This window comes from Heloderma suspectum, chromosome 1, assembly GCF_057233095.1.
Source record: "Heloderma suspectum isolate Gila_16-S chromosome 1, 16-S_ref, whole genome shotgun sequence".
NCBI classification, from domain to species: Eukaryota; Metazoa; Chordata; class Lepidosauria; order Squamata; family Helodermatidae; genus Heloderma; species Heloderma suspectum.
Genome location: NC_139458.1, coordinates 367,131,738 through 367,157,639, shown reverse-complemented (window position 1 = coordinate 367,157,639; position 25,902 = coordinate 367,131,738). Strand labels below are relative to the sequence as shown.

General features: G+C 43.7%; 1 protein-coding gene across 6 annotated transcripts in view; it reads right to left on the bottom strand.

Moving 5' to 3' along the window:
• The window catches only part of GPR137B (G protein-coupled receptor 137B), a 34,617-nt gene extending 9,083 nt beyond the window's left edge, over positions 1–25,534 (bottom strand). Inside the window, exons 1-5 of one of the 6 annotated variants that reach the window (XM_084828191.1) lie at positions 25,065–25,534; positions 17,612–17,661; positions 14,951–15,106; positions 8,560–8,782; positions 113–266 (exon numbers count right to left, since the gene is read on the bottom strand). In XM_084828191.1, the coding sequence (XP_084684317.1) occupies positions 113–266; positions 8,560–8,782; positions 14,951–15,106; positions 17,612–17,661; positions 25,065–25,433 (952 nt within the window). In that variant the 5' untranslated portion in view covers positions 25,434–25,534. The remainder of the gene's footprint in view (positions 1–112; positions 267–8,559; positions 8,783–14,950; positions 15,107–17,611; positions 17,662–25,064) is intronic. The other 5 variants (XM_084828193.1, XM_084828192.1, XM_084828196.1 and 2 more) reach the window with 5 other exon arrangements.
• Between the last annotated feature and the right edge of the window lie 368 nt (positions 25,535–25,902).

Below are 25,902 nucleotides of genomic sequence, written 5' to 3'. Positions count from 1 at the left end.
AATTATTCTTCATAGCAAAGCACTTTGGTGTGTGGGGAAGGGATGTTACTTTTATGCCATGAAGTATCACTGCATGAATTAACATCTTTGTCGTTGGAAGAAAATGTTATACTTGCCTGATCAGATACATTATACCAATCATAATCAAAAGATGTCACTGTCTTGCTTTGAGAAAATGATAATATGAACAGGTTGTAACAAGCTCTTGATGTATAAAGTAGTATAACAGTCACCCCTACTGTTGTTAGTTGACACACAGATGAACCCTAGAGGAGAAAAAAAAACATGTATTAGCATATTCGTATTTGGAAACTGGGTATGGAAATACCGTGGTACTTTGTTTTAGGGAACAGGTGCTAGTCCTCAAGTAGCTTTCATTCCAGATGTGTGTTTTTAAACCCTGCAGGTTTCTTTTAGCTCTACGCTCTGAGATGTGCTGATACTTAACCTACAAAGGTAGACTGCTGTGGCAGAAGGTGTGAAGGGGATTAACTGTTTACTACTTCCTCTTTTTCCCCTTCATGGATTACTGCCTTGTTGTGGCGAAGGGGCTTGCGTAACTCAGTGAAGCCATAAGCTATGCTGTGCAGGGCCACCCAAGATGGACAGGTCATGGCAGAGAGTTCTGACAAAATGTGGTCCACTGGAGAAGGAAATGGCAACCCACTCCAGTATTCTTGCCAAGAAAACCCCATGGAACGTATCACAAGGCTAAAAGAGATGATGCCGCAAGATGAGCCCCTCAGGTCGGAAGGGGTCCAATATACTACTGGGGAAGAGCAGAGGGAATTTCCAAGTAGTGCCAGAAAGAGTGAAGCGGCTGGGCCAAAGCCGGAAGGACACTCAGCTGTGGATGTGTCTGGTAGGTTTACAACAACAAAATCCGATGTTGTAAAGAACAATATTGTTTAGGAACCTGGAATGTAAGGTCAATAAATCAAGGTAAGCTGGAGGTGGTCGAACATGAGATGGCAAGATTGAACATCGACATCTTGGGAATCAGCGAACTAAAATGGACAGGCATGGGCAAATTTAATTCAGGTGACCATTCTATCTACTACTGTGGGCAAGAATCCCTCAGAAGAAATGGAGTAGCACTCATAGTCAACAAAAGGGTGGGAAAAGCAGTACTGGGGTACAATCTCAAAAATGATAGAATGATCTCAGTACGAATCCAAGGCAAACCATTCAGCATCACAGTAATTCAAGTCTATGCCCCAACCACTGAGGCCGAAGAAGCTGAGGTTGATCGGTTCTATGAAGACCTACAACACCTTCTAGAACTAACACCAAAAACAGATGTCCTCTTCATCATAGGGGATTGGAATGCTAAAGTAGGAAGTCAAGAAATCACTGGGATAACAGGCAAGCATGGCCTTGGTGTACAAAATGAAGCAGAACAAAGGCTAATAGAGTTTTGCCAAGAGAACACGCTGATCATAGCGAACACTCTTTTCCAACAGCACAAGAGGCGACTCTACACATGGACATCACCAGATGGGCAATATCGAAATCAGATTGATTGTGTACTTTGCAGCCAAAGATGGAGAAGCTCTATACAGTCAGTCAAAACAAGACCTGGAGCTGACTGTGGCTCAGATCATGAGCTGCTTCTTGCAAAATTTCAGCTTAAATTGAAGAATGTAGGGAAAACCACTAAACCATTCCAGTATGACCTAAATCATATCCCTGATGAATATACAGTGGAGGTGAGGAATAGATTTAAGGGATTAGATCTGATAGACAGAGTGCCTGAGGAACTATGGACGGAGGTCCGTAACATTGTTCAGGAGGCAGCAGCTCAATCCATCCCAAAGAAAAAGAAATGTAAGAAAGCAAAGTAGCTGTCTGATGAGGCTTTACAAGTAGCTGAGGAAAGAAGGGAAGCAAAAAGCAAGGGAGAAAGGGGAAGATATATCCAACTGAATGCAGAGTTTCAGAGAATAGCAGGAGAGACAAAAAGGCCTTCTTAAATGAACAATGCAAAGAAATCGAGGAAAACAATAGAATGGGAAAGAGTAGAGATCTTTTCAAGAAAATCGGAGATGTCAAGGGAACGTTTTGTGCAAAGACGGGCATGATAAAGGACAAAGAAGGCAGGAACCTAACAGAAGCAGATGAGATTAAGAAGAGGTGGAAAGAATACACAGAAGAACTATACAGGAAAGATCTTAATGTCCCTGATAGCCATGATAGTGCGGTCACTGAACTTGAGCCGGACATCCTAGAGAGTGAAGTCAAGTGGGCCTTAGGAAGCATTACTAACAACAAAGCTAGAGGAGATGACAGTATTCCAGCTGAGCTATTTAAGATCCTAAAAGATGATGCTGTTAAAGTGCTGCACTCAATATGCCAACAAATTTGGAACACTCAACAGTGGCCACAAGACTGGAAAAGGTCAGTTTACATTCCAATTCCAAAGAAGGGCAATGCCCAAGAGTGCTCAAACTACCGCTCATTTCACATGCCAGCAAGGTGATGCTCAAAATCCTACAAGCTAGGCTTCAGCAGTATGTGAACCGAGAACTACCGGAAGTACAAACAGGGTTTCGAAGAGGCAGAGGAACTAGAGATCAAACCTCCAACATTCGCTGGATCATGGAGAAAGCAGAGAATTCCAGAAAAACGTCTATTTCTGCTTCATTGACTATGCTAAAGCCTTTGATTGTGTGGATCACAACTAACTCTGGCAAATTCTTAAAGAGATGGGAGTACCAGACCATCTTACCTGTCTCCTGAGAAACCTGTACGAGGGTCAAGAAGCAACAGTAAGAACCGGACATGGAACAACCGATTGGTTCAAAATTGGGAAAGGAGTACGACAAGGCTGTATATTTAATTTAGTTTATTTAATTTATATGCAGAATACATCGTGAGAAATGCCGGGTTGGATGAATCACAGGTCAGAATTAAGATTGCTGGGAGAATTATCAACAACCTCAGATACGCAGATGATACTGCCTTAATGGCAGAAGGCAAAGAGGATCTAAAGATCCTCTTGTTGAGGGTGAAAGTGGAAAGTGCAAAAGCTGGTTTGAAACTCAACATTAAAAAAATGAAGATCATGGCATCTGGCCCCATCGCTTCCTGGCATATAGAAGGGGAAGAAATGGCAGCAGTGACAGATTTTACTTTCTTGGGCTCCAAGATCACCGCAGACGGTGACTGCAGCCATGAAATTAAAAGACGCTTGCTCCTTGGGAGGAAAGCTATGGCACACCTAGACAGCATAGTAAGAAGCACGGACATCACCTTGCCAACAAAGGTCCATATAATCAAAGCTATGGTTTTCCCAGTAGTAATGTATGGCTGTGAGAACTGGACTATAAGGAAGGCTGAGCAATGAAGAATTGATGCTTTCGAACTGTGGTGCTGGAGAAGACTCTTATGAGTCCCCTGGACTGCAAGGAGGTCAAATCAGTCCATCCGAAAGGAAATCAACCCTGAGTGCTCATTGGAAGGACAGATACTGAAGCTGAATTTCAAATATTTTGGCCACCTAATGCAAAGAGAAAACTCCCTGGAAAAGACCCTGATGCTGGGAAAGATTGAAGGCAAAAGGAGAAGGGGACAGCAGAGGATGAGATGGCTAGATAGCATCACCGGTACAATGAATATGAACTTGAGCACACTCCCGGAGAGAGCGGAGGACAGGAAGGCCTGGCGTGCTATGGTCCATGGAGTCCCGAAGAGTTGGACACGACTTAACGACTGAACAACAACTTCCTTTTTTTAAAGCGTAGATATGGCCTGCAGTAATGTGGAGGAAAGGACATGAACAACTTTCAAAAAATGTTTTAGAAAAGCAAATAGTTCAGAAGACGGCAGTCTGTTGTTGCTGGAGGAGTGGGCTAGACTTATTGGTGTTCACCACTTGGATGCTTCCAGATGAGGCTTTTATCATGTCATCAGCCTGCCTCATTTACAGAATTTTACGGTGATCTAGACAACAATATCATCTCAGCCCTGGATCAGCTCAGACACCTATCTAGTCTATCTGCTTCCTATTCCCCAGCCAGCATAGCTGCTGATCTCAGAAGCTAAGCAGGGTCAGCCCTGGTTAGTACTTGGATGGGAGACTGCCTGGGAATCAGGATTCCTGCAGGGGGTTGGACTCCTTGGTCTTGTAGGTCCCTTCCAACTCTATCATTCTGTTAAGAACTCAGCTGTGGAAAGGAGAATGTGAACAGTATCAGTGGCTACTAGTTATAATGGCTATATATCACCTCCAATATCGGAGGCAGCATGTCTCTGTATAGTAGTTGCTGGTGAACATGAGCAGGAGAACGCTATTGCACCCATGCCCTGCTTGTGGACTTCCCAAAGGCAGCTGGTTGGCCACTGTGGGGAACAGAATGTTGGACTACATAGACCTTTGGCCTGATCTAACAGGGCTCTTCTTATGTTTTTATTTTTAATTACATTTACTTTTGGCAGTTTTAGGGAGCAATCCTATCGCCACTAGATGCTTCCTAGAGGGCCACAGGATATGCTCATTATATGCTCATTTCTGGGAACTTATCTCGGAGCCCATGTTCCAAGGTTGGTTCCCAGAAAACCGACCTCCCCCCTTATCCGTACTACCTCCAAGGCAGTGTGGAGAAGCCTCGTCCTCTGCATTCAGAAGAGGAGCACAGAGCAACTGAAAAGGGGTGGGGGCAGGGAGAGTGGAGCTGCACGTACGACACATCCAATGTGTCATACGGCAGCTTCCTCTCCTGGTTGCTCCCCCAGCCCCCCGTGGCTAGACAGCCGAAAACGGCTGTCTAGTGAAAAATAGCAGGGCAGGAGAGGCGCGGAGGGAACGATCCCCCCGTGCCTCTCCTGCCTTGCTTTGGATACGCAGTTTGGCCACCTATCTTGATAGGATTGCACCCTTAATTATGTTAAGCATATAACAAAGATGTTATATGATGGATGTGGCAGCCACAGCTTGTCAGTTGCACTGAATGTATAATCTAGATTTCTTGATTATAATCAATATTTATATAATATTGTTTTAGTTCAATCCTCCACAGACATGTGTATAAAGAAGTAAGTCTCACTGACCCAGCTTGCATGTTGTCAGCAACCCACAGTTAACAAACCATGGGTTGTTGAAAATGCAGCAGGCAGAAATGTGCGTGTTGGTTCCTGTGTGCCAGGTCACTGTTTTCAGTGGAGCTCACTCCCAGGGAAGTGTACACAGGATTACTGCCTTTGTTATAGATCAACTTTTTTGTTTTCTGTTTATATTCTGGGATGGGTCTAAATTTTGTTTGTTTTCTTTTAAGTATTTGAGATTACGCACTGTGGCCCTAGGTGTTCCCATGTAGCCTACTTTCCTGTATCTAAACATACTGCATTACAAAACTGTCAGCCTGAAGAAAACAATTTAATACTTTGCTGTAAATGACATTTTGCTGAACTAAAGGACTCTGATATTTTAAAAGGAACCAAAACCTAGAAGTACAAAAGGGCTGTGATAGCTATGGTGGGACAGCTGCACTCAGCAGGAGATACTTAAAAGAGGAAATTATTGCTGTGTACATCTCTGGACCCTTCTGTGTTGGAGTGTTGGAGATTAAACACTGTAGCTACGGAAGTCTGAGAGGGCCTCAAGCTGATAGAAACTTCCCCTCACATTTTACCCGCATCTTTGACATAGCTAAAAACAGAAGGACATAAAAACTGGCATTTTTCAGGATGTTATTTTACAAGATGCAGGAATTGTGAGAGTTCTGAGAATTTGAAAGAGATCTCTAACCCACTGTCATGAAACTTCATTTCCCAGAATTCACTTGAGTGAGATAATAGCCAATAGTGGTTAGAGCGTTGGACTTGAACTGGAGAGACCTAGGTTTGAATCTCCACTCAGACCATGAAGCTCACTTGGCAATCTTAACCCAGTCACACACTCACAGGTTTACCTCCCTCACAAGATTCTTGTAAGGGAGGTAACCTCATCCATGTCCCCAGTCATGCATTTCTTGAAGGAAAGATGGGTTATAAATGTGAGAAATTAATAAATAGTAAATGTTATTCTGTACTGTAGATATGTGCTCTGTGTCAGTTTAGTGGTTGTCCTAGGTTTATGTGCCATTATTGAAGCAGGACTAAAGACAGAAGAATTGCACCAGCAGAAGCTTTAATTTCCCCATCTGTACTTTGGTCAAAGGAATCTCAAAAGGTCACTGTGTGTGCAAGATCACTCCTTTATATTCCATCTTAATCCAGTAGATCTACCAGTTTTGGACCTAGGATCACAACAACAATTTGTGAGATCCTCAATGTATACTGAAAAATGTCTTGGGGTGATACCTGGAAATCTGAAAATGATTATCACTTCCTTAAACCAGGAGCAATGCCATCCTGAGTTATTCCTGCACAAGTGCTGACTCACAATATGAACTCATAATAAAATCCAAGACAGAAGAGAACCTATTTAAAAATAGCAGTAAGTGTCTCAAGGAAGGGTATATGCTGGAACATTACTTAACATGGATTGGTTATCCTTAACCATCCAGTTATATTCTCACAGTCAGGATGTTTAAGGTGTGACAAGGCTTAGAGCTCTTATACTATATGTATAAGATCCCAGGTCTGACTCAGTGGCAGCATGTTATTATTGAACCTTCTAATCTGCAACCAGAATATAATATCTTTCTTTAAGGAATGCTATAGCTTTGTCAAAAAGTTTGGTTTGGTGCAATACCCATTAGCTGAACTCCTGCATGGCTGTTGCAGCCACAAGCCCTATTATAACTGCTTTATTAAATGCACCACGCATTATAAAACCATTATAATAAATCACATATTGGAAATTATAGCAATTTATTATTTAATTTTCAGTACACCTATTAATAGTATTTGTTCACTTTTTAGAAATGGACGTTGTTTCTCTTGGATTGCTTTCATACTTACGCAAACATGCAAACACACAGAAAGGAGAAAAGTGAATATGCATGGATGAAGGGTGGTTCCATGAGGTGGTTCATCTTCACAGACAAGCCACAACCTTATTTCCCAGCAGTCTCAATGAAATGGAGCAGTGACATCCCTGTGTAAGGCTGCAATCCTATGCCCAGTGACCTATGAGTAAGACCCACTGAATACAGTAGTACTTACTTCTGAGCAAAAGATTGCTCAGACTGTAACCGTGCAATCCTATGTATATTTACTTGGAAGTCAGTCCCACTATGTGGGACTTACTCAACCCTGATTTCAATGTTCCATCACATATTTTTTTTTAAGTAAAACCAACCCCACATTAGAGCTAAAAATGCATTCTTATGCTACAATCCTATACATACTTACCTAGGAGCAAGTCCCGTTGCACTCAAAGGGGCTTACTTCTGAGTAGGCATGTACACAATTGCATTATTATATCTTGTGAAAGTGGCTCTGTAATGGGATTTATTCCCCGTTAAGTGTGTAGAGAATTACAACCTAAAGCTAATATAAAGGACATAAACTGTATTACACCAGTCTTGCATCTACTGCACTGCTGCCAGTCAGTTTCCAGGCACAATCCATGATGCTGGTGTTTACCTATGAAGCCCTAAATGTATTGGGGCCAGGATATCTGAAAGACAACCTCCTCCTATGAATCTGCCCATAGTTTAAGTGCTTCTCCAGATGTCATTCTGCATGTCCCACCACCAAGAGAGGTTACGCTGACAGGAACACAGGACAGGGCCTTTTCAGTGGCAGGACCCTGCCTGTAGAACTGTTTTCCAAAGGCAGTTAGGTCAGCCCCTTCTCTGTTCAATTTTAGGCGGACTGTTAAAACATTTTTATTATGTATAGTCTTTTAGTATGTTTAGGGTACAGTTCTATGGCTGCTAGTCAGTGGCTGGACAGCCACAGGATAGGTTGGTTCCCTGAGAACCAACCTTCATCCCTTCAGCACTGCCTCATAGGCAGCGTGGAACAGCCCCATGCTCTGCACTCAGAAGAGGAGCGCAGAGTGGCGAAAACAGGGCGTTCCTGGGAGCATGCCGAGGCAGGGAAGTCGGGAAGCCAGTACAACACATCCAACGTGTAGTCCAGCCGCCACTTCCCACCCTCCGACTTCCCGCAGCTAGACAGCTGAAATCAGCTGTCTAGCTGCAAATGCAGGGCAGCTGAAGCACGGATGGGACGATCCCCTCCATGCTTCTCCTGCCCTGCATTGGATAGGGGTTCTATTGCTGGCTAAATCTCTTAGCTCCACACACCGTTTTGAAGATTCCCTTCTGCTCTCACTTCCTGCTGTTGGTGCTGCTTTTAATTGTTTTTAGTTTTCAAATTGTTTTAAAGTATTTTTAATTTTTAAAAAACTGTTGCACATTTTAACTGTAAGTCACCTTAGACAGCTCATAAATGTATATGTAAATTAAATAAACAAAATCACATTGGCTTAGTGGAATAATTCTTTGTCCTAAACCATAACCTGAAATGGCTTGCTTTAATCTTTGCTCAATGAGGCAAGGGCTGGGGCATTGGAGGGGGGGATCTTTCAACATAGATCACTCACTTATCTTCACTGCAGTACTATTTTCCCCCCAAATTTAAAAAAATGTTTAAGATGTACTTTACCTTGGATTCCAAGTAAATATTTGCTAAAGACATCTTGGAAATCTTGTAGAGGCAAATGGAGAGCGATATGGCACACAGCACAAACAGTGTGTCATTAATAGCAACCCTGACCAATACAATGATTTTCCGTTCTGAATTATCTGTTCTCACAAGCACTGCACACGTTACATTCACCAACAGGAAAAGTAGACTGACAAAAAAAGATGCTAGGTAGAGCGGCAACCTGAAGGGGGCCAGGGGGTGTGTGTGGGGGGGAGAGATAAAAAAAAAAGATTAGCTTTTAGCAAGTATTAATAAAATGCTTAATGTACTCCAGAAAGATGTTCTTTCCAGGACAAAATAGTTACATAGATTACAAATACGAAATTTAGTATATATTTTTATTTATTTAATGTAATTTAAATCCCACCTTTCCACTAAAAATAGCACTCAAGGCTGCTAACAATAAAATGTAACAAAATTAAAACATAACCACATCAGTTAAAAACACATCCATTCACAACACTTATCAGTTACAATGAAATAAGAAATAAACAGAACCCATGAGTTAAAAGCTAGCTCAACAAACAAAACAGCTTAACAGCCAAAAGACTGCCTGAATAAAAAACGTATTTGCCTGCCACTGGAAGGACAATAAAGATGGAGCTAGCCACTCCTCCCTTCGCAGGGAATTCCAGAGCCTGGGAGCACATAGGTGTCTGCTGGAATTTTTTCCGGGGGGGGGGGGGGGAAAGCTGCACTGCAGTTTGTAGTTGCAATTTTCTCACATAGCACAAGCTGCTACAACACACCTGTACACTTTCCTTCTTTATGGCTGAGCATCACATTCTGTGACATATAGAAGCCTACGCCTAGTAATAGAAGGTCCTGGGCACTGAACAGCACTAGTGCAGAATAGTGTTATATTCAAGAAGCATCATGAACTCCAAAAAAACTTTAGTTGGAATGAGGGATGGATAAAAGAAAACACCTGGGAACAAGAGAAACAAAAAGCCCAAATGCACAAACACACTACAGGTGTCTTACGAATATATTGTATCTTTTATGGCATCACTGCCCTTATCATAACACTGACAACTTCACACTTCGTCCTAGAATGATTTCCTTCTTCTTGGAAACAGTGGTGAACACTCTCTAGAGCAGGCTTCCCCAACCTGGTATCCTCCAGATGTTCTGGACCGCAAACCCAGCATTCCAGACCATTGGCCATGCTGGCTGGGGCTGATAGGAGTTGAAGTCTAAAATATCTGGAGGGCACCAGATTGGGGAAGGCAGCTCGAGAGAGTAGCAATGGAGTCTGTGGGGAATGTCTTTAGCAATGGAAGAAGAAATGGGTAGGCTTGATCAGGTTTTAGGGTTCTAGAGTAGCCTGGACAACTCACTTTACTGTTCACATTGTTATCAGCCACTTTTTTACATCACTTAACAATTCAACTTTTGTATGGCTTAAATTTTAAACTACGGCAATGTTCTTTTGGGATGGTATATTTGTCCTTGAACTGTACATTTTGTGTAAAGTTGCACATTTTTATAAGCCCTAACAGCATCAGGCAACAGATCTACCATTTCTGTTAGATCTGGTGACTGAGCAGCAATAAGTCCTGCTCACCAGGTCTACCAAGAGAGGTAGATCTAGCCTCTGAGAAATTTGTATACCACATCTATTCCTCTTGTTTCTCAATGGGCAAACCTGGTGTCCAGACAAGGTCTTCTCACCCACCGCTGAAACCTCCAGTTCTTTCCATGACTCCCTTTGGGCCAAAGGCCATTACAGGGTTGAAGGGTATGGTTGATATGAGGGTGACCTGCTCAGCTTGCAGCCCGCTGCTAGGCTCTGCTCTACAGGCAACACACAGTAGAGTCAGGTACTTTCACTAGAGGTTTCTTTATTTCTACAGCACATGAGGAAACACTATGGAGCTGTATGGCACACTGCCTCAGCTCCAAGGCCAACACTAAGGCCCTGTTTCCATGACAATGGAAGGAGAAGGAAAGACTGGCTTAGGGCACAATCCTATCAAGATAGGCGGCCGCCTCCGAACTTCGAGGTGACCACCTTTCCAAAGCAGGGCAGGAAAAGCACAGAGAGGATTGTTCCCTTGCTGCTCCTCCTGCTCTGCTTTTTTGGCTAGACAGCCGACTGAGGCTGACTAGCTGCAAGAGCATGGAGCGGGGAAGGAGGCTCCTATACAACACAAAGGATGTGCTGTACAGGCAACTACACTCCCCCCGCCCTGGAACACCCCCAGGCATGCCCCTTTCCAGCCGCTCCGTGCTTCTCTTGTGAACACGGAGGACAGAGCTGTTCCGCGCTGCCTCCAAGGCAGCACAGAAGTGGAGGGAGGTCGGATCTCCAGGACCCAACCTTGGAGCAGGGGCTCCTTTCAGTTCCCAGAAAACACCATATCCTATGGCCGTCTAGCCACTGACTAGCGGCCAGAGGATTGGTCCCTCACTTGCATTTTTCTAGGAGCTGCTTTTGGTCTGGGCAAGGCTCCACGGGGGTGTGCAATGCCCCATTTTAAGTTGCTTCTCCTAACATCTTTCTGGGTGGTGCAGGGGAGGGGGGTTGGAGTGAACGTCATCTGAGTGGCAGCGGCTGCTCAACCAATAAGAGAGGCTTCCTCCCTTCCAGGCTCTCCTCCGCTTTCTCCATAACAAAGGTGAAAATTAGAAGTAATTACTTCCTATGTGTGCAAGTGAGGGGGAAGCCTCCTAACCAGCCTCAATGTTTCTCTCCTGTTGCTATGCTTGGGTGGGGAAAATTAATTACTTCTGATGTGTTTGGGGGAGAAGCCTCATTGAGCACAATGTTACTTCTGAGTAGACACTAATTGGTTTGTGCAGGGATGAGAAACACACAGGAAACATCCCTTGACCAGGGTCACGGCGAAAGGCACACCCCTGGGCAGGGCTAGCATACCTGAGGTCAATGCAAAAATTGGGGTACACAGCAACTATACCAGGGAGAACCTGACTTGAGGAAAAGAACTGGACCTTAAGGAGTTTCAAGAAATATGGTTTTTCCCTGATAAGGAACCCCGGGTGGGTGCTGGATGGACATGATATCATATATCCCTAACAACCTCAACACGCAGCCTGCTTGGACTAAATTGCTGGTGGAAACACAGCCTGAGAGAGAGATGGGCAAAGGTTCCATTTGAGCCTCCTACAGGAGCTAGACATGGCAGGTTCTTGTCAAGCTGCATGTATGTATGTATGTATGACTACAACCTGTTCTAACCCTTAACAAATTGCACTGCTGCTACAATCAATTTCACAGCCCCATCTGCATTTCCCTAAAACACCAACAATACTGGACTACGCTGCAGAGTTGTCATACACTACCCTAAAACAGTGGTCTTCAAAGTGGGGTGCGTGCACCCTGCGGGGGGGCGCAAGACAATCCACCAGGGTGTGCAAGCCGCCTCCTACTGTTCCGATGAGCAGTGGTGGAAGGAGAGTAACTCTTCCCACTCTCCTTCTGCAGAATGAAGCCAAGAAGGAAACGGGCACTTTCCTCTCAGCTTCCATCCTGCCAAAGGAGAGCGGGAAGGGTTAACAGCCCAGGCCAAACCACCAGTTGGCCAAGGAGTGGGGGCTCTGCGCAGGGTGTGGGGCTGGTGAACAGGACTCCTGACTCTGGCACAGGCAGGAGCCCGGCCAAACATACCTTTCCCCTCCTTCCATGTTGACAGTGGTGCCTTCCGATCGCCGGCATATAGCAACGACGTGTGCACAGTTAAGTTGATTTACAGATTATATTAATAATAATTTATTTAAGTGAGAGCAAAAAGTTTTTTTCTACCATTAATAAACAAAATTTAAAAAATATTTTTAAAATATTGTTTATTTCATCTTTATCTCATCCTGTTTAATTTTTATTTTTGTGTATGTTTTATAATGTACAAAATATATTAGTACAGTAGTACATGTATATAATTTATAAATGAATATACATATATTGGGGTGCATAATATTTTCACTGATGGGGTGCACGATCAAAAAAGTTTGGAGACCACTGCTCTAAAACACACCCTCTGCAAAACTGAACAACAACCTGGACTACTTTGCAGATTTGTGTAACCCACACTTCCTCAGCCACAGCCCTGCCTCCTGCAATATGGGTATAATAATTATACACTTTTATCTGCACACATTTTCAAGGTAATTTTTACTTGTTTATAAACTCAGAAAAAAAACATATTAACAAGAACCTGAGTTAGAATGATCATGGACTCCTGTCTTTGCTGCTACCTCTGGTAGACACATTACTGTCCAAACCCAGCTACAAGATACTCCTGGATTGCAAAAGTGTTTTTTTTAATGAGGCTGCAATTACTTCCTAACAGAGAAGACCCCAAAAAGGCTTAACGTACCCAGAAGGGTTAACATACCCATGCATAAGCTAAAAACACTAAAAGGTAGGAAATGGCTAGTTTATTACAAAATGGATAGCCAGAATAGCGCCTTCACATTTTGCTTCATACCTTGGATTCTACTTGCTTAAAAAAAAAAAAAAAGAGCACTGGAGACTATGGCTTATCCCCTGGGGATCAACTGCCGTATCCACATCCTTCCTGTGGCTGTCCATGAGCATGTATGAACTTTGGAATGGCTGTCCTCATAACGTGACAGTTGGCCATCTCTCCCTTTCCTTTATGCTTTTTTTCAGCACTTTCCAAACATTTGTGGATGAAAACATAGGGTGCTTCCATATACAAACATTAACAGCCCAATCCTATGCATGTTTACAGGTGGGGGGTGGGGGGCATTTAAGCCACAAAAAGCCAGTGTACATAAAGGGTGCATCTTCCCTTGTGATTCTGGGACTGGCAGGGATGGTTCTTTCAAGCAACATCCCCCCTCGCCCCACTTCCCGGATGGGTGACATTCCTGTGTTCTCCCCCGACCACACCTCACCTGCGGGCTGGAAAACAGTTTAAAAAAAATTAAAGTGAATTCAGCCAGGGGCCCATGCCAGGTGGAACAGGATGGGAAGTCAGTGATTTCCATAGTCACAGTCAGCAAGAGATAGTTTATGAGGTAGGCGCTCCTGCAGCTACCAAACCAAAGGCCTAACAGGCCGCATGCCACCTGGCTGGGCCTGCCAGAAAGCCAGCCTCACTGCCCCTTCCAGGTCCACATTCTACCATTTGCATTGCAGCCACTCTCACCTGAGCTCATGACACCCCACCTCAGCTTCAGTTTACTGACCTCATTTGCCTGTGTTGTGGGGAACTGGAAAGTAGAGATAGATGGGACAGGTGGGTGCAGCATGAGGTACTGTTGCCACCCTCAGACTGGAGCTACTTTGGTGTGGAGGAGCCTGGTCATGATGTTGCCTGATACTACCTCTTTGCCTTACAAGGATGTGCTCGTGTGGCTGGAAACTGAGAGTAGAGATAGATGGGGCAGGCGCAGCACAAGTAGCCACTGTTGCCACTCTCAGAATGATGTCGTCACTGGAACCAATGCCCATATGGGAGTGCCACTGAGAAGGCCCTCTCTCACCCTCATTTCTACAAAGAAAAATACTCCACTCCCTGTCCCAGGAAGTACAATAATTTGGGAGAAAAATCTGGAACTGAGGCCGGCCCAAGACATTTTACCGCCTGAGGTGGACAAGGTGCCTGTCTTCCAATGCCAAGCACAAAAGCTGACTGGATTTGCAGTTAAATCTTTTTTCAACACTGGCAACAGGCTAAGATAGGGGGTGTCCAGTAGGCTGGGCTGGCACAAAAGGCAGGCATGGGCAGGCACCTGCCAAAGGCCCATACGCCAGGAGGGGACCACTGACCAGAGCCCTCTGGACATGCTCTGCCTGTTCACCTTTGCAGCTGCTAGTTCACTGTCTCTTGCTCTGGCCCTGATAATGGTGCTGGTGAAGAGGAACAGCAGTAGATGCTACTCCTCACTTGCTCACTGGCTCTATGCTTTGTTTGTTTGTTATATTTACCACTGAATAAATAAAATTTCTCAGTGGTGCACAATATTAAAATGAAATATTAAAAACACAGCATTAAAACACAGCATTTAAAACACTACCAACTACAGTAAAAAAATCAAGGAGCAGTAAAATGGAGTGGCATAATTAATTATCAAGAAAGCAAGTGGTAGAAATGATGAGAAAGAGGCTGAGGAGCAATAGCAGCTAGTGACTGTTGTTGGGAGAAGGCAGACTCACTGAAGGAGGGGGGCCCGCTAAAGGTGTCTTGCCCCCAAACCCGGAGCCGGCACTGTCAGTACGCCACATGGCACACACAGCTCTGTCCAGTAACCCCTCACTGCTATTCGCTCATCACTCTGCCTGGCCCTTGCCTGACCAATCAAATGCTGCAACAGGTTAGTAATGTTAGCAGAAAAACACATGTGCACATGTGATATCTACTGGAGTTTGTGGCCTTGGCAGCTGATGCGGTACTCCCCATGCTGGCTGTGATGGGTCAGGAGCTGGATCTCCGATTCCACCTTCTGAGGTTGGAGCGCTGTCTCGGAAGGGGTTTTCTGAGCCATCCTATAGTCCCTGGGACCACAGAATTGCTGTCTTAAAGTTCCAGAACAAATCATACATAGATATTATTAGAAGGGCAAAACAGTCTTTAAATTGTTAAATTATACTGCTTTTTGTCTTGTGATCAACTTCACAATATCTATACGCAGAAAATGAAAATAAGTATGGAATACTTTATTTCACTATTTGTGGTCCTGTGACAATATCAAGCAGCTCTCACCTTATCCTGATCAAGCAGACTAAACAGTTTCACTATTTTTTGTATTTTAGCAACCATCATTAAAGATGCTGCACAACAGAGTTTGATGAAGGAGACAGTATTTAGGAATAAAATTATTTGAAACACAAAAATGTTTCATTTGTTCACTACCAATTCCAACTATCCACAGAGAAAAACTGTATGTTTTAAATGTACTAAGAAAAATGGCATTTGTTGTTGAAAATGATTCCACACACACACACTGCAGCATTTGAACTCTGGAAAGGAAACTGTTAAAACACTTGCACAGTCACCACAGCCTATGCACTTGTTCTACTTTCTTGAAAGGCTGATTTTAAAAAATCACAAACTCTCTTAAGATGGGGCTTTTATTGTGAAATCCCCTGCCTCAAGGACAGAATTTTACAAAGAGTCTAGAAGTTGTCATTTTCTATTTGTAACCTTCTGTGTTTTCCAGCAACTTCTACTGTCCTCTATTTTTTTACCAGAAAAAATATCCATTAAGGAGGGAAAGATGGAATAGCTGTACAATGCCTTTTGACTGGTTAGCACTAGGAGCCCTCTATCTGGAAGCATCCTTAATTTAAACTTGAAAGTTTAAAGGAATACCTTTTCAAATATTTTGTACAGAAAAGCAGGATGCAACAACCCACTGTGGACACATCCAGACAATGTGCTTGACTGCATGGAATTAAAAACACATTGTATCACATTTTGAAATGGAAGAGAATTTCTGACCTATTCATTTGAGCAAAAATTGTAAGAATTGCAAGTCACTCCCATGAGGGATTGTGGAAAGTCAAGGCAACTTCTGCATGTGGCTACCTTAAAGAACACTTTCCATCTTACACAGATATAATTTATGGGTAAGTTATGCACATATTTTGCTATATGAACACATGACTACAAGCCCAAATTGTGTCAGGTCCATGCAGTATATATACGTGACAAAACAGGCACATCATCATAAGCAGCAGTGTACATGTGCACATATGGATGATATTCTGGAGGTGACAGACTCGACCTTGGGGGAGCTGGGGGTGGCGACGGCCGACAGGAAGCTCTGGTGTGGGCTGGTCATGAAGTCACGAGGAGTCGGAAGCGACTGACCGAATAAACAACAACAACATGTGCACATGGGGGAGATAATATACTGGAGGTTGGGTCAGTCTGGAAACTGACCTTCCTCATAGTCTCTGATGTGTGCGGTCTTTCTAGTTGCATGTGGCAAAGGAAATAAACTTGGCACCTGGTCAGGGGGACTCTAGTCTCTACTTACTTTGCATTGTCCAGGATTCAGCCCTGGTACTGAAAACAAGGCTGAGCTTTGGTGATTAAGCCCAATCTAGTTCCTAATTTCACGCTTTCATGTAAATATTTGAAAGGTCATTAGTGGTGGCAAGCTAAATCAGGAGCTCTACTCTTGGGCCAGCGCTCTGCTGACCAAAATGGAAGTGCAAATTGGCTGTCTGGAGAAATAAAGAGACTAAGTACGCACAAAATTAAATGTGGGAACATCAGAGTTTTTTTTAAAAATGAAATAAACCAAACACAGGGAAGCGAAATCCGGGTTGGGAAAACAGAGTGTGTGGGGTGGGTGGGTGGGTGATTTAAACCTTCCCTCTCCTGACGTGATGCTGAAAGAATTGGTGCCCCTGTGCTGGAAATAGTAACAGAAAGAAAGTTCTCATTGGTGCCATAGAGTTTACTGCAGCTTCCCCTAGACTAGAGTAGGGGTGGGCAGAAAGTAGATGTCCAGATGCTTTGGACTTCAACTCTTAGCATCCCTGAGCATTGGCCATGCTAGCAGGGCCTTCTGGGAGTTGAAGTCCAAAGTGTCTGGCGATTTACCTTCTGCCCACTGCTGGACTAAAGCAACTCTCTGGTACTTTCTATCTGTCTTGAGTCCTAATTGTTGGATGTGACGAGGCACTGTATATAAAAGCTTCCTCTCACCTACTTCTAGGATGTCTCCTGGCACTGGCAAAAAAATGTCATGGGAAGAAGGAAAAAGACATCCTGATCCTGAGGTGAGGCAGGATCAGGCCTTATGTGGGTGTTTCAGGACCATCAAGATACAAGCCCTGTCCTTTCCTCAGATATTCAGCTGTGAAACTTGCACATACTGTGTGTTAGGAAAACCACTGCACTTATCGCAAAACATGATAGCCTAAAGCGTGCCTCAAAAATACCAAATCCTGTAGAAAAGGTTTTAATGTAATTATTATTATTACTTATTTGACTAGGCATATTAAAATGTGGCCCAACAATTAATAGTTGCGTTTCTTTTTACTCATGGCAGGGAATGTGTTTCTTACCTGTATTTAAGTAGTTCTGGTGAGTATTTTGATTTAGCTTTGAAAATCACCTGTAAGAAAATGGGAGTGCATATTACACTTGCAATGAACAGTACAAATACAGTTGGCACTCTCTTGTATTCCAAACAAACTGAGCTTATTTCATACAAATTATTAGGCCATATACATTAGTGCTGTTGGATTTAATTATCATGCACAGTAAAACTACTGCACTGCTTCTGGGGAAAATATCTCTTTTCATTGCTGATTTGCAAAAGGCCAGTTCCTTGGAGTCATCCCACATGTTAAGTGGCAGCAAAGCAAAACTGAGTTTGCCACTGAATGTCCAGGGAGCTGCAGCCAACCCTAGACCTCTACACAATTCAGTTTTTAAAAAGCACAGCAGCTAAAGCAGTCTAAGATCATACAAAACCAGAGAAACCAAGACAATAAAAACAGCAAGCACCAATCACCCATTAAAGGCCTTGGAGTGAAAAAACACACACCTTGATCTGTCACCTGAATGATAAAAGCACTGTGTCAGCCGCCCATGCGTAGGAAGGGCATTCCACAACTGAGGTACCACTACTTGAAAGTCCTTCTCTCCAGTTGCTACCCACCTTCTCTGTGAAGTTGGGGGGGGGGGCACACACAGCAGGACCTCTGACAAATGGTTCACACAACACGACAAGCCAGAGTGAGGGTTGAGTGTTGGTCATCGTTGAACCATGGTTGCTACTGAATCACGGGTTGTTGCTTTGTGTGAACCCAACCATGCTAACAAAACCATGGTTTGTTAACCACAAACAACCCACAAAAATAACCCATGGCAGAGGTGGTGGGGGCTCCCTAGCCAAAGCAGAGTGTCTTTTCCCCTTGAAGACTTAGGACCACCAGTCCTGCAACCCTCAGTGGGAAACTGATGGTCTGCTGAAGACTGAGTCTGCCTCCTTCCTATACCACTAGGTCAGGGGGAAGAGGAGGCAGCTCACAGGATTGAGGAGAGCCTTTGAGAAGGGTCTCTTGATTTTGTGAGCATGCATGCCCGAGTGGTTGTGACACCCCCTACTTTCATCTTGTCTGGATTGAACTTAATTTTTTGGTATGGGGAGATTCTGTTATACCTTGGGTAGCTGATTGTTCCATTGCTCAGCTGTCTTTAAAGGGCATCTCTACACCAGCCTAAAATCCTGGATTTAAAACAGGGCTTTCTGCTTCCGTTTTAAATGCAGGATCACAATGACTCCCTTTTTCACGTGCTTCCTTTCCCCCCACCCCCTTCCCCCTCTTTCTCCCCGTATCTGAGTCTTCCATTATCTTTCATGGATCTCACTCCTCTTCTTGCCCCTATTCCTCTTTTCATGGAGGAAACACAAGTGGAACATAAGGGGGTAATTTGACAGCTCATTATCTGCGATCTATTTAAAAACGGAACAAAGGGCATTTAGTGCAGGAGATGCCTTGGAGGTTCACAGTGTCATGTAAAGAGCCTGCAAACTTCTGTGAAGGAGCAATCTCAGTCGCAGGATAAGAGCCCAGTGTGAAGGAGCCCATAGAAATGAAATACTTCCTGATATCCAATTTCAGTCTGCTTTGCTGAAAGAACCTTATTGCTTCTTGTCCTTTTGGGGGGCTGATTTACACATTAGAGTACAAACAGCCCATGTTAAATATGTTTAGCATGTACCCACTTCTACCCTGTAAGAAGTAGGGATGGGTGTGAAATTGGTTTCAATTCAGTTTTGGTCAGAATGCATCCAATTATTTGCACCTCCCAGGACTGAATGCACACTCGAATGCAAGCTGTGTTTGTATCTGTGCTCTGGTCGAAATACTAACATTTCAAAGCTTGGAATGCAATTTGCACAACAAATAAAATGCACTTCAAATAGGGATGGCAGAGAAATCCGCCACGGACTCCAATGAGTCCGGATTCTTTAGAATCTCCCCACCCCGCGACATTTTCCCGGGACGGACGCTACCTGCTGCCGGCCGGTCCAGGTCCGTCCTCTGCCATCCATTGCCCCAGTCTGTGGACACAAATGGCGTACAGCGTAGCGGATGCCATTTGCATCCCTGCTCTTTGCCATGATAGGATAAGTAAATCTTTACGTAGCCTATCACAGCAAAGAGCAGGGACGCAAATGGCGTCCGCTACGCCATTTGCGTCACTACTCTTTTCATGATAGGCTATGTAAAGATTTACATAGCCCATCACGGCTAAAGCAGGGACGCAAATGGCATCAGCTATGCCGGACGCCATTTGTGGCCGCAGACCAGCAGCGGATGGAAGTCTGGATGCAGATGGGCCTGGCTGGCGGCTCTGCAGACTCACCGCAGAGCGGAGCCGGCTGGTGAGGATTCTGGGGGGGGGGAGGGACGGATCGCCTTCCCCCCCCAGTGGGCGCCCCAACCAGACAGGTGAGTGTGTTTCATACACCCCTAATTTCAAACATACCAAAAAATCTGTTCATTTGAAAAATGTGCACAAACATCCTTTAATCAATGGGAGAAAATACGTACATTTCAAAAATGTGAAAACGTTGACAAACTTGAGTTTTGCTGAATCACCCATCCCTAGTAAGAAGTGAAGTAACTACACATTATTGTTCTTAACTGTGTGTAACTGTAGAAATGTATTTTGATAAGCTGAAACCATTGTGGTTACTCAGTGTGTGTCTATAACGTACACATGGTGGAAAAGACATGTAGTGGATTGAAGGTTAAAGAACAGACCTATTAAATACTTAATAGTATTTAGTATGAAGTAAAAGTGTATGTACTAGATATTAGATATGTACCCACTTGTATTGTTACATATGAGTAGTCCTAGTAAAAAAGGCTTGTTCCAAATGGAGGCCTTTAAAGCAGGGGTGGACAGTGTGTTCTGGCCTATGACTTCTAGCAGCACAGCCAATGGTGAGGGCTGGTGGGAATGTTAGGCCAAAACTTCTGGAAGGCTACAAGTTGGCCACCCCTGTTTTAAAGACTTGAACACTGGTTTATTCCCCATTTTTCTTTTAATCTAAATATATCCTGTTCCACTTCCTCCTAGCCTTTTCCTCATGTATAAGATGTTCCAAACTCATTAATCACATTTGTTGCTGTTCTCCAAATCTTGTCCATTTGGTTTCCACCATTGTAAAAAAAATGTGATGATTGAACTAGATTTAGTAGTCCAATAAATGCCCAAGCATGACGCATAAAGGAATGTATTTTTCTGCTCTGTCCAGAGAACAGGGGTAAGCAGTTCCACATAAAAGCTCTCTGTGAATCTGCTTTGTTGCTTCAGTGTTAAACCAGGAATTCAGGAAATTGAAAAGTACTTGGAAAAGGCAGATACATTTTCTCTTGCATCCATATTATGTATATATCACATAACCTGCTTTGGTGCTTATAATTGTCACATCTGAAATGTAGACGCACAATTAATTGCTTTCATTAATTTATAGTCTGCATTCCTCTAAGGAGCTCAGGGAAGTGCACATGATTATTTTCTCCCTATTTTATCCATACAACAATCCTGTGAGGTGGGCCAGGCTGAGAGATAGTCTCTGTCCCAAGGTCACCCAGAAAACTTCTTGTCTGAATGGGGATTTGAACCTGAGTCTCACCACTCTTAGTCTGACACTCTATCAATAGACCACACCAGCTCTCAGTCTACAGAAAGGCATAAGCTAAAGACCTGATTCATGTGCTGAATGAGTACACCCAATAGCCAAAAAAGGCTCCCTGTAAACACAGCCTGAACAAACAAAAAGGTATGGTGCTACCTTTCATTGGCCCAGCTTCTTTTGAGGTGCAACAGAAGGCAAATGTTACCTATTGATAAGTGGTTGTGGGAAAGGGGGTGAGGCCAGAGGAAGGGGGCATGGCCACCCAGGGAATCCCATAGCGCCAGATTGGGACCCTGGGCCAGTCAGATTTCCCCCTCTAGGGTCAAGGTTTCCCACCCCTGATTTATAATCTGAATGTAAAACCTACATTGATCAGAACAAAGGCTTCTCTTTCTCATCTGACTTCACGATGATATTCTTTAAGCTTTGCATATGAAAACACTGCTTGCGTTAAGCCACATTCTATATTAACCAGATGTGGAGCACAGCCTGAGAGCAGATAGCCTTGGAGCTCCTAAGTGGAAAAGACAAACTAGGGAAGGCAAAGCAATCTCCGGGTCCCCAGCCCAGCTGAATGAGGAAAATTAACTCCAAACTCTGAGCAGGAAACAAAAAACTGCTATCAGGGCACTGCTATGAGGATCCTTTGTACTGAATATCTAGGGACCAATTTCAATGTGCTGTGGGCAAGCAAGAAAAACTAACCCATGCCATGTTGCAAGCATTCAGCATTGCATTTAAACAAGCCCTTGGCCATTAGTGTGTCTGCACACAGGCTGCCTTCCTATAGATCCCTGGCATAATGGGTGAGGATCAGATTTAAACGGGATGCCATGTTTAATTCCACATGGTTTAGTTCTTCTTGCCTTCCTACATTATGGTTAAATCAGGCCAACTTATGGTGGCAGTTCTGGATACTCCAGGGACAGGGTAACCAGGGGCTCAAACCATTTTCAGTATGGGAGCCAGAGTTCCGCCCTCCCCAAACCAACCTGATGGGCTGGATGATGTTGGCAGGAGGAAGAGGTCTAGCTCAGGGATGGGAAAAATATGGCCTTCCAAATGTTGCTGGACTGCAACTCCCATCACCTTCACCATTGCCTACATTGACTAGGGCTGATGGGAGTTTCAGTCCAGCAACATCTGGAGGACCAGACTTTCCCCACCCTTGCTCTAGCTTGGACAGTTGTGTGTGTATGGTTATGAGAAAGGTGTAACTATACAGTGAATTCAGCAAATGGCTCAGGGTATCTGACTATCTTTTGACTGTCTTGCAGGAGCACTCTTGTGATTCAGGGGGGAACTGCATATTATGCAGCAAAAATGGGTTTTCCCAACCCACTGCTTGATGTGTTTGCACACAGCAATGTGGGGTCTGGGCAGGGCATTTGCCAGAGAGAATTGCTCAGCTAAGAATGTAAGAAGAGGAGTGGGTGCTAAGCAAAGAACATAAGAAGAGCTATGCTGGAACAGACCAAAGGCCTATCTAGTCCAGCATTCTGTTCACACAGTGGCCAAACAGCTGTAGGACAAAAGTGCAATAATAGCACCCTCTTGCTCTTCCATCATCCCCCACTCCCCCACTCCCGCTACAATCTCTCCCTCCAGGCTCTCCTCCTTCCCATGGCTCCAAAAACAGAAAGAAACCTAGCTGGGAGGAAAAGCCATGGAGGCAGGGAAGAATTGGAAGGTGGAAAGGGATTAAACAACCCTTTCTCCGCCTGCCTGGCCAATTCTCCCCTGCAAATGCCCCTCCCTCATTACAGCTTAGCTGCCAACTCGGAGGAGCCTCAGCCTCTTGTTCTCAAGCATTTGCTTAATTATTCCCAAGCACTTGTTAGTCTCTCCTGGCATAATTCCAATGGCTTTCCTAAAGTGTTTCTACTGTCATGTTAATGAATATTACCCCCTTTTTCTTCACCACTTTTATAACCTTATATTTTGCTAACAATCAATAACCTCTTCACACAGTACAGCCTGGGTTTTATGCACAGTGAGGCATAACCAGTCTGACTTTTTTCTTTTTATTTGGGTGAAAGTTGCCTCCAAACAGAGTTATTTCCTTTCCTCCCCTTTCACACTTGCCCTTGCATGTTTGATTTGACAATGTAGGTGTAATTTTTAAGAGGGAATCCTGTGACAACAATATGCTGAATTACAAGCCAAACTTGCCACCTCCTGAATCATCTGAAGCATTGACTACAGAAGGAACTTAGTGCAACCCTAGACATGTTTACTCAGAATAAAGCCCTCTTGTAATCAATGGGAATTACTCTCTGTGAAGTGCATAGGATTGCAGCCTTGTGTGTGACTTATTACTATGGGCTTGGGAATTATTCTTTGGTGTGTGCTATATTCCTTCAGATGCTGTTCCTATATTTCTCAAATCTTTTTTTTTAATCTTTCTTTATATGCAAACTCTGCCACAACTGTATGTTAACTTTTGTATGCGTCTTCTGCAAATCTCTTTTCAGGGGCAATAGCACAATATCCTATCTTCACTTAACAAAGGATTGGCAGATCTGGTAATAACACACTTTTTAAATATGCAAATTATGGACCATCTTCACACTGTGAGCTAACTAGTCACTCTTATATGAGGAATGAGGTTAAAGCTTCAAACTTCTCACGTGGGAGCAACCTCCACTGGATTCAATGGGATGTCCTTCCAAGAAAAACATGCTTAGGAACAGACTAAGTCACAGTGCCAGACCCAAGCCGTTCTATGAAGTCCTGAATGGAATGGGATTTGGACATAGGTCTCCTGAGTACCACAGCCTCCAGAAACTTTTTATGGGATGATATTTTAAAAACAACAGTAAAATGCCAACACGGTTATACTGTAATATAACAATAAAATGGTTACTCCGCCTACCTTCTTTAAAATGTTAATGATAGTGTTACTGTCTTTCTTGCTTAGGTTTGTATATAAAGCAAAAAGTTTAGTGAAGCCTCATGTACCACTAAATATCTGGTCCAATGATCAAATTGCATAGGGGTATTAGTAATCATGCTGAACATTTCCGTTGTGCATATGAAGCATTTTAAACGATTTACATACTTTTCTCAGTATTTCTTACAACAGTCCTGCAAAATAGGCCAGAAGGCGGGCTCTTCCTGAGAGAACAGTGGTTTGCCTAAGCTCACCTAGCAAGTTCCTAGCTGAGTTGAAAATGAACCCCGGACTTCCTGGCTCACTGCTTCTATTCTTCACCGTTACGCCACACCAGCTACCAGGAAGAATTTTCCTGCATGTACTTTTTCACCAACTTTCACTGGATGGCAGTAATTACATCAAAAATACTGCCATCCAATATTGTATTCCACTTGGGGATAATTTTATTGGTTCAGTCTGATGAAAGAAACAACTCTTGCATCAAAATTAATGGCCACAATGAGTGTTGCATCTCTTGAATATATCCAGCTTTATTCAAAGCCAATCTATCTCTATGGAGGAGAAACCACAGAGCTGCAACTGAGATTCAGACTCCTTGATGAACAGACATGTGTGAGTTGCGAAACCTTATTTTGCATTGTTGGTAAAAATCAGCTTCAGTATCTCTCTGAGGATCAGGACTACCCATTCCATGTGTAGTTTTCAATTAATCCTCCACCTCTCCAGTAAAATGATGATTCTACTGACACTAAATTTACTAAAGAGAAGATATCTTGAACAGTTTTGGTGTTGGGTGATCTGCAGCTGTTGCTGCTTCATTCAAAACTGACCTCAGAAATGTTATCTTTACATCTTTTCCATAGACAACAGAGGCCAGTTGAATTTTCTGCCAAAGAAAGTCCTTTAAACTTGATTCTGTCACAATCCCGTCAACCCATATGCAGAAATGACCATTCCTTACCTGAGTGAAGTAAAGATTCATCAGGGTCAGTGTGAAAAACTGGAGACATACTGGGAAGCAATAAAGAAGCCAGAAGGCAAAGGGTCTGAGAGAATTTGCGGTGACAGCGTCTTTGAAGTAAAATGAAAAAAGCACCGTCCTAAGAGAAGCCCAGAGCAGGCACAGGAATAAAAAGACAGTTTGATAACTAAACCTCTTGTGCCGGTGGTGAAGGACCAACCAGAGCTGAATGTAGATGAACACGAAAAGGAGTGAATACAAGACAGTGTAGGCAATAGTCAGACCCAGCCTCACATAGGGGAGCACAGCTGGACTCAGCGTTGATGGAAAGGTGTCATTTTTCACCGAGTCCCACTCAAGGGCCTCCATCTGAGCTCTAGATTATTCAGGCAGAGTCCCCTGGTTAACTTTGCCTGTTGCTCCTGCTGGCGCTGCCTCCTTCGCCTTTCATCTTCTGCAGCAGAGGAACCAAGAAAAAGAAAACAAGCCGCACTTCCTCTTTGGCTGCCCCAGTGACGGCTTCTAGCACATGATCACCAGCCAGGATGATTCATTAGGACTGCCTCCGTCAGCAGTTGGCAAGGGACGGCTCAGAAAAAAAGCTGCTCTTTTGTGTGCGTGCTCCTCCTCAACCTGTGTCCTCTGAAATGAAATAGTCGTCTACCCACGCCCCTGTTTTTAGGCAAGATTAGTTCTCAGACATCATCTGGATTCTAAATTTTAGAAGGCTTGAAGAAACAAAACCTAAAACAAACAACGCCAGTGTGGCGTGTATTTTCCTTTAGGTAATTTCTCTCCCCCTATTCCCATTTCATAACGACGTAAAGTGTTAAAAAAT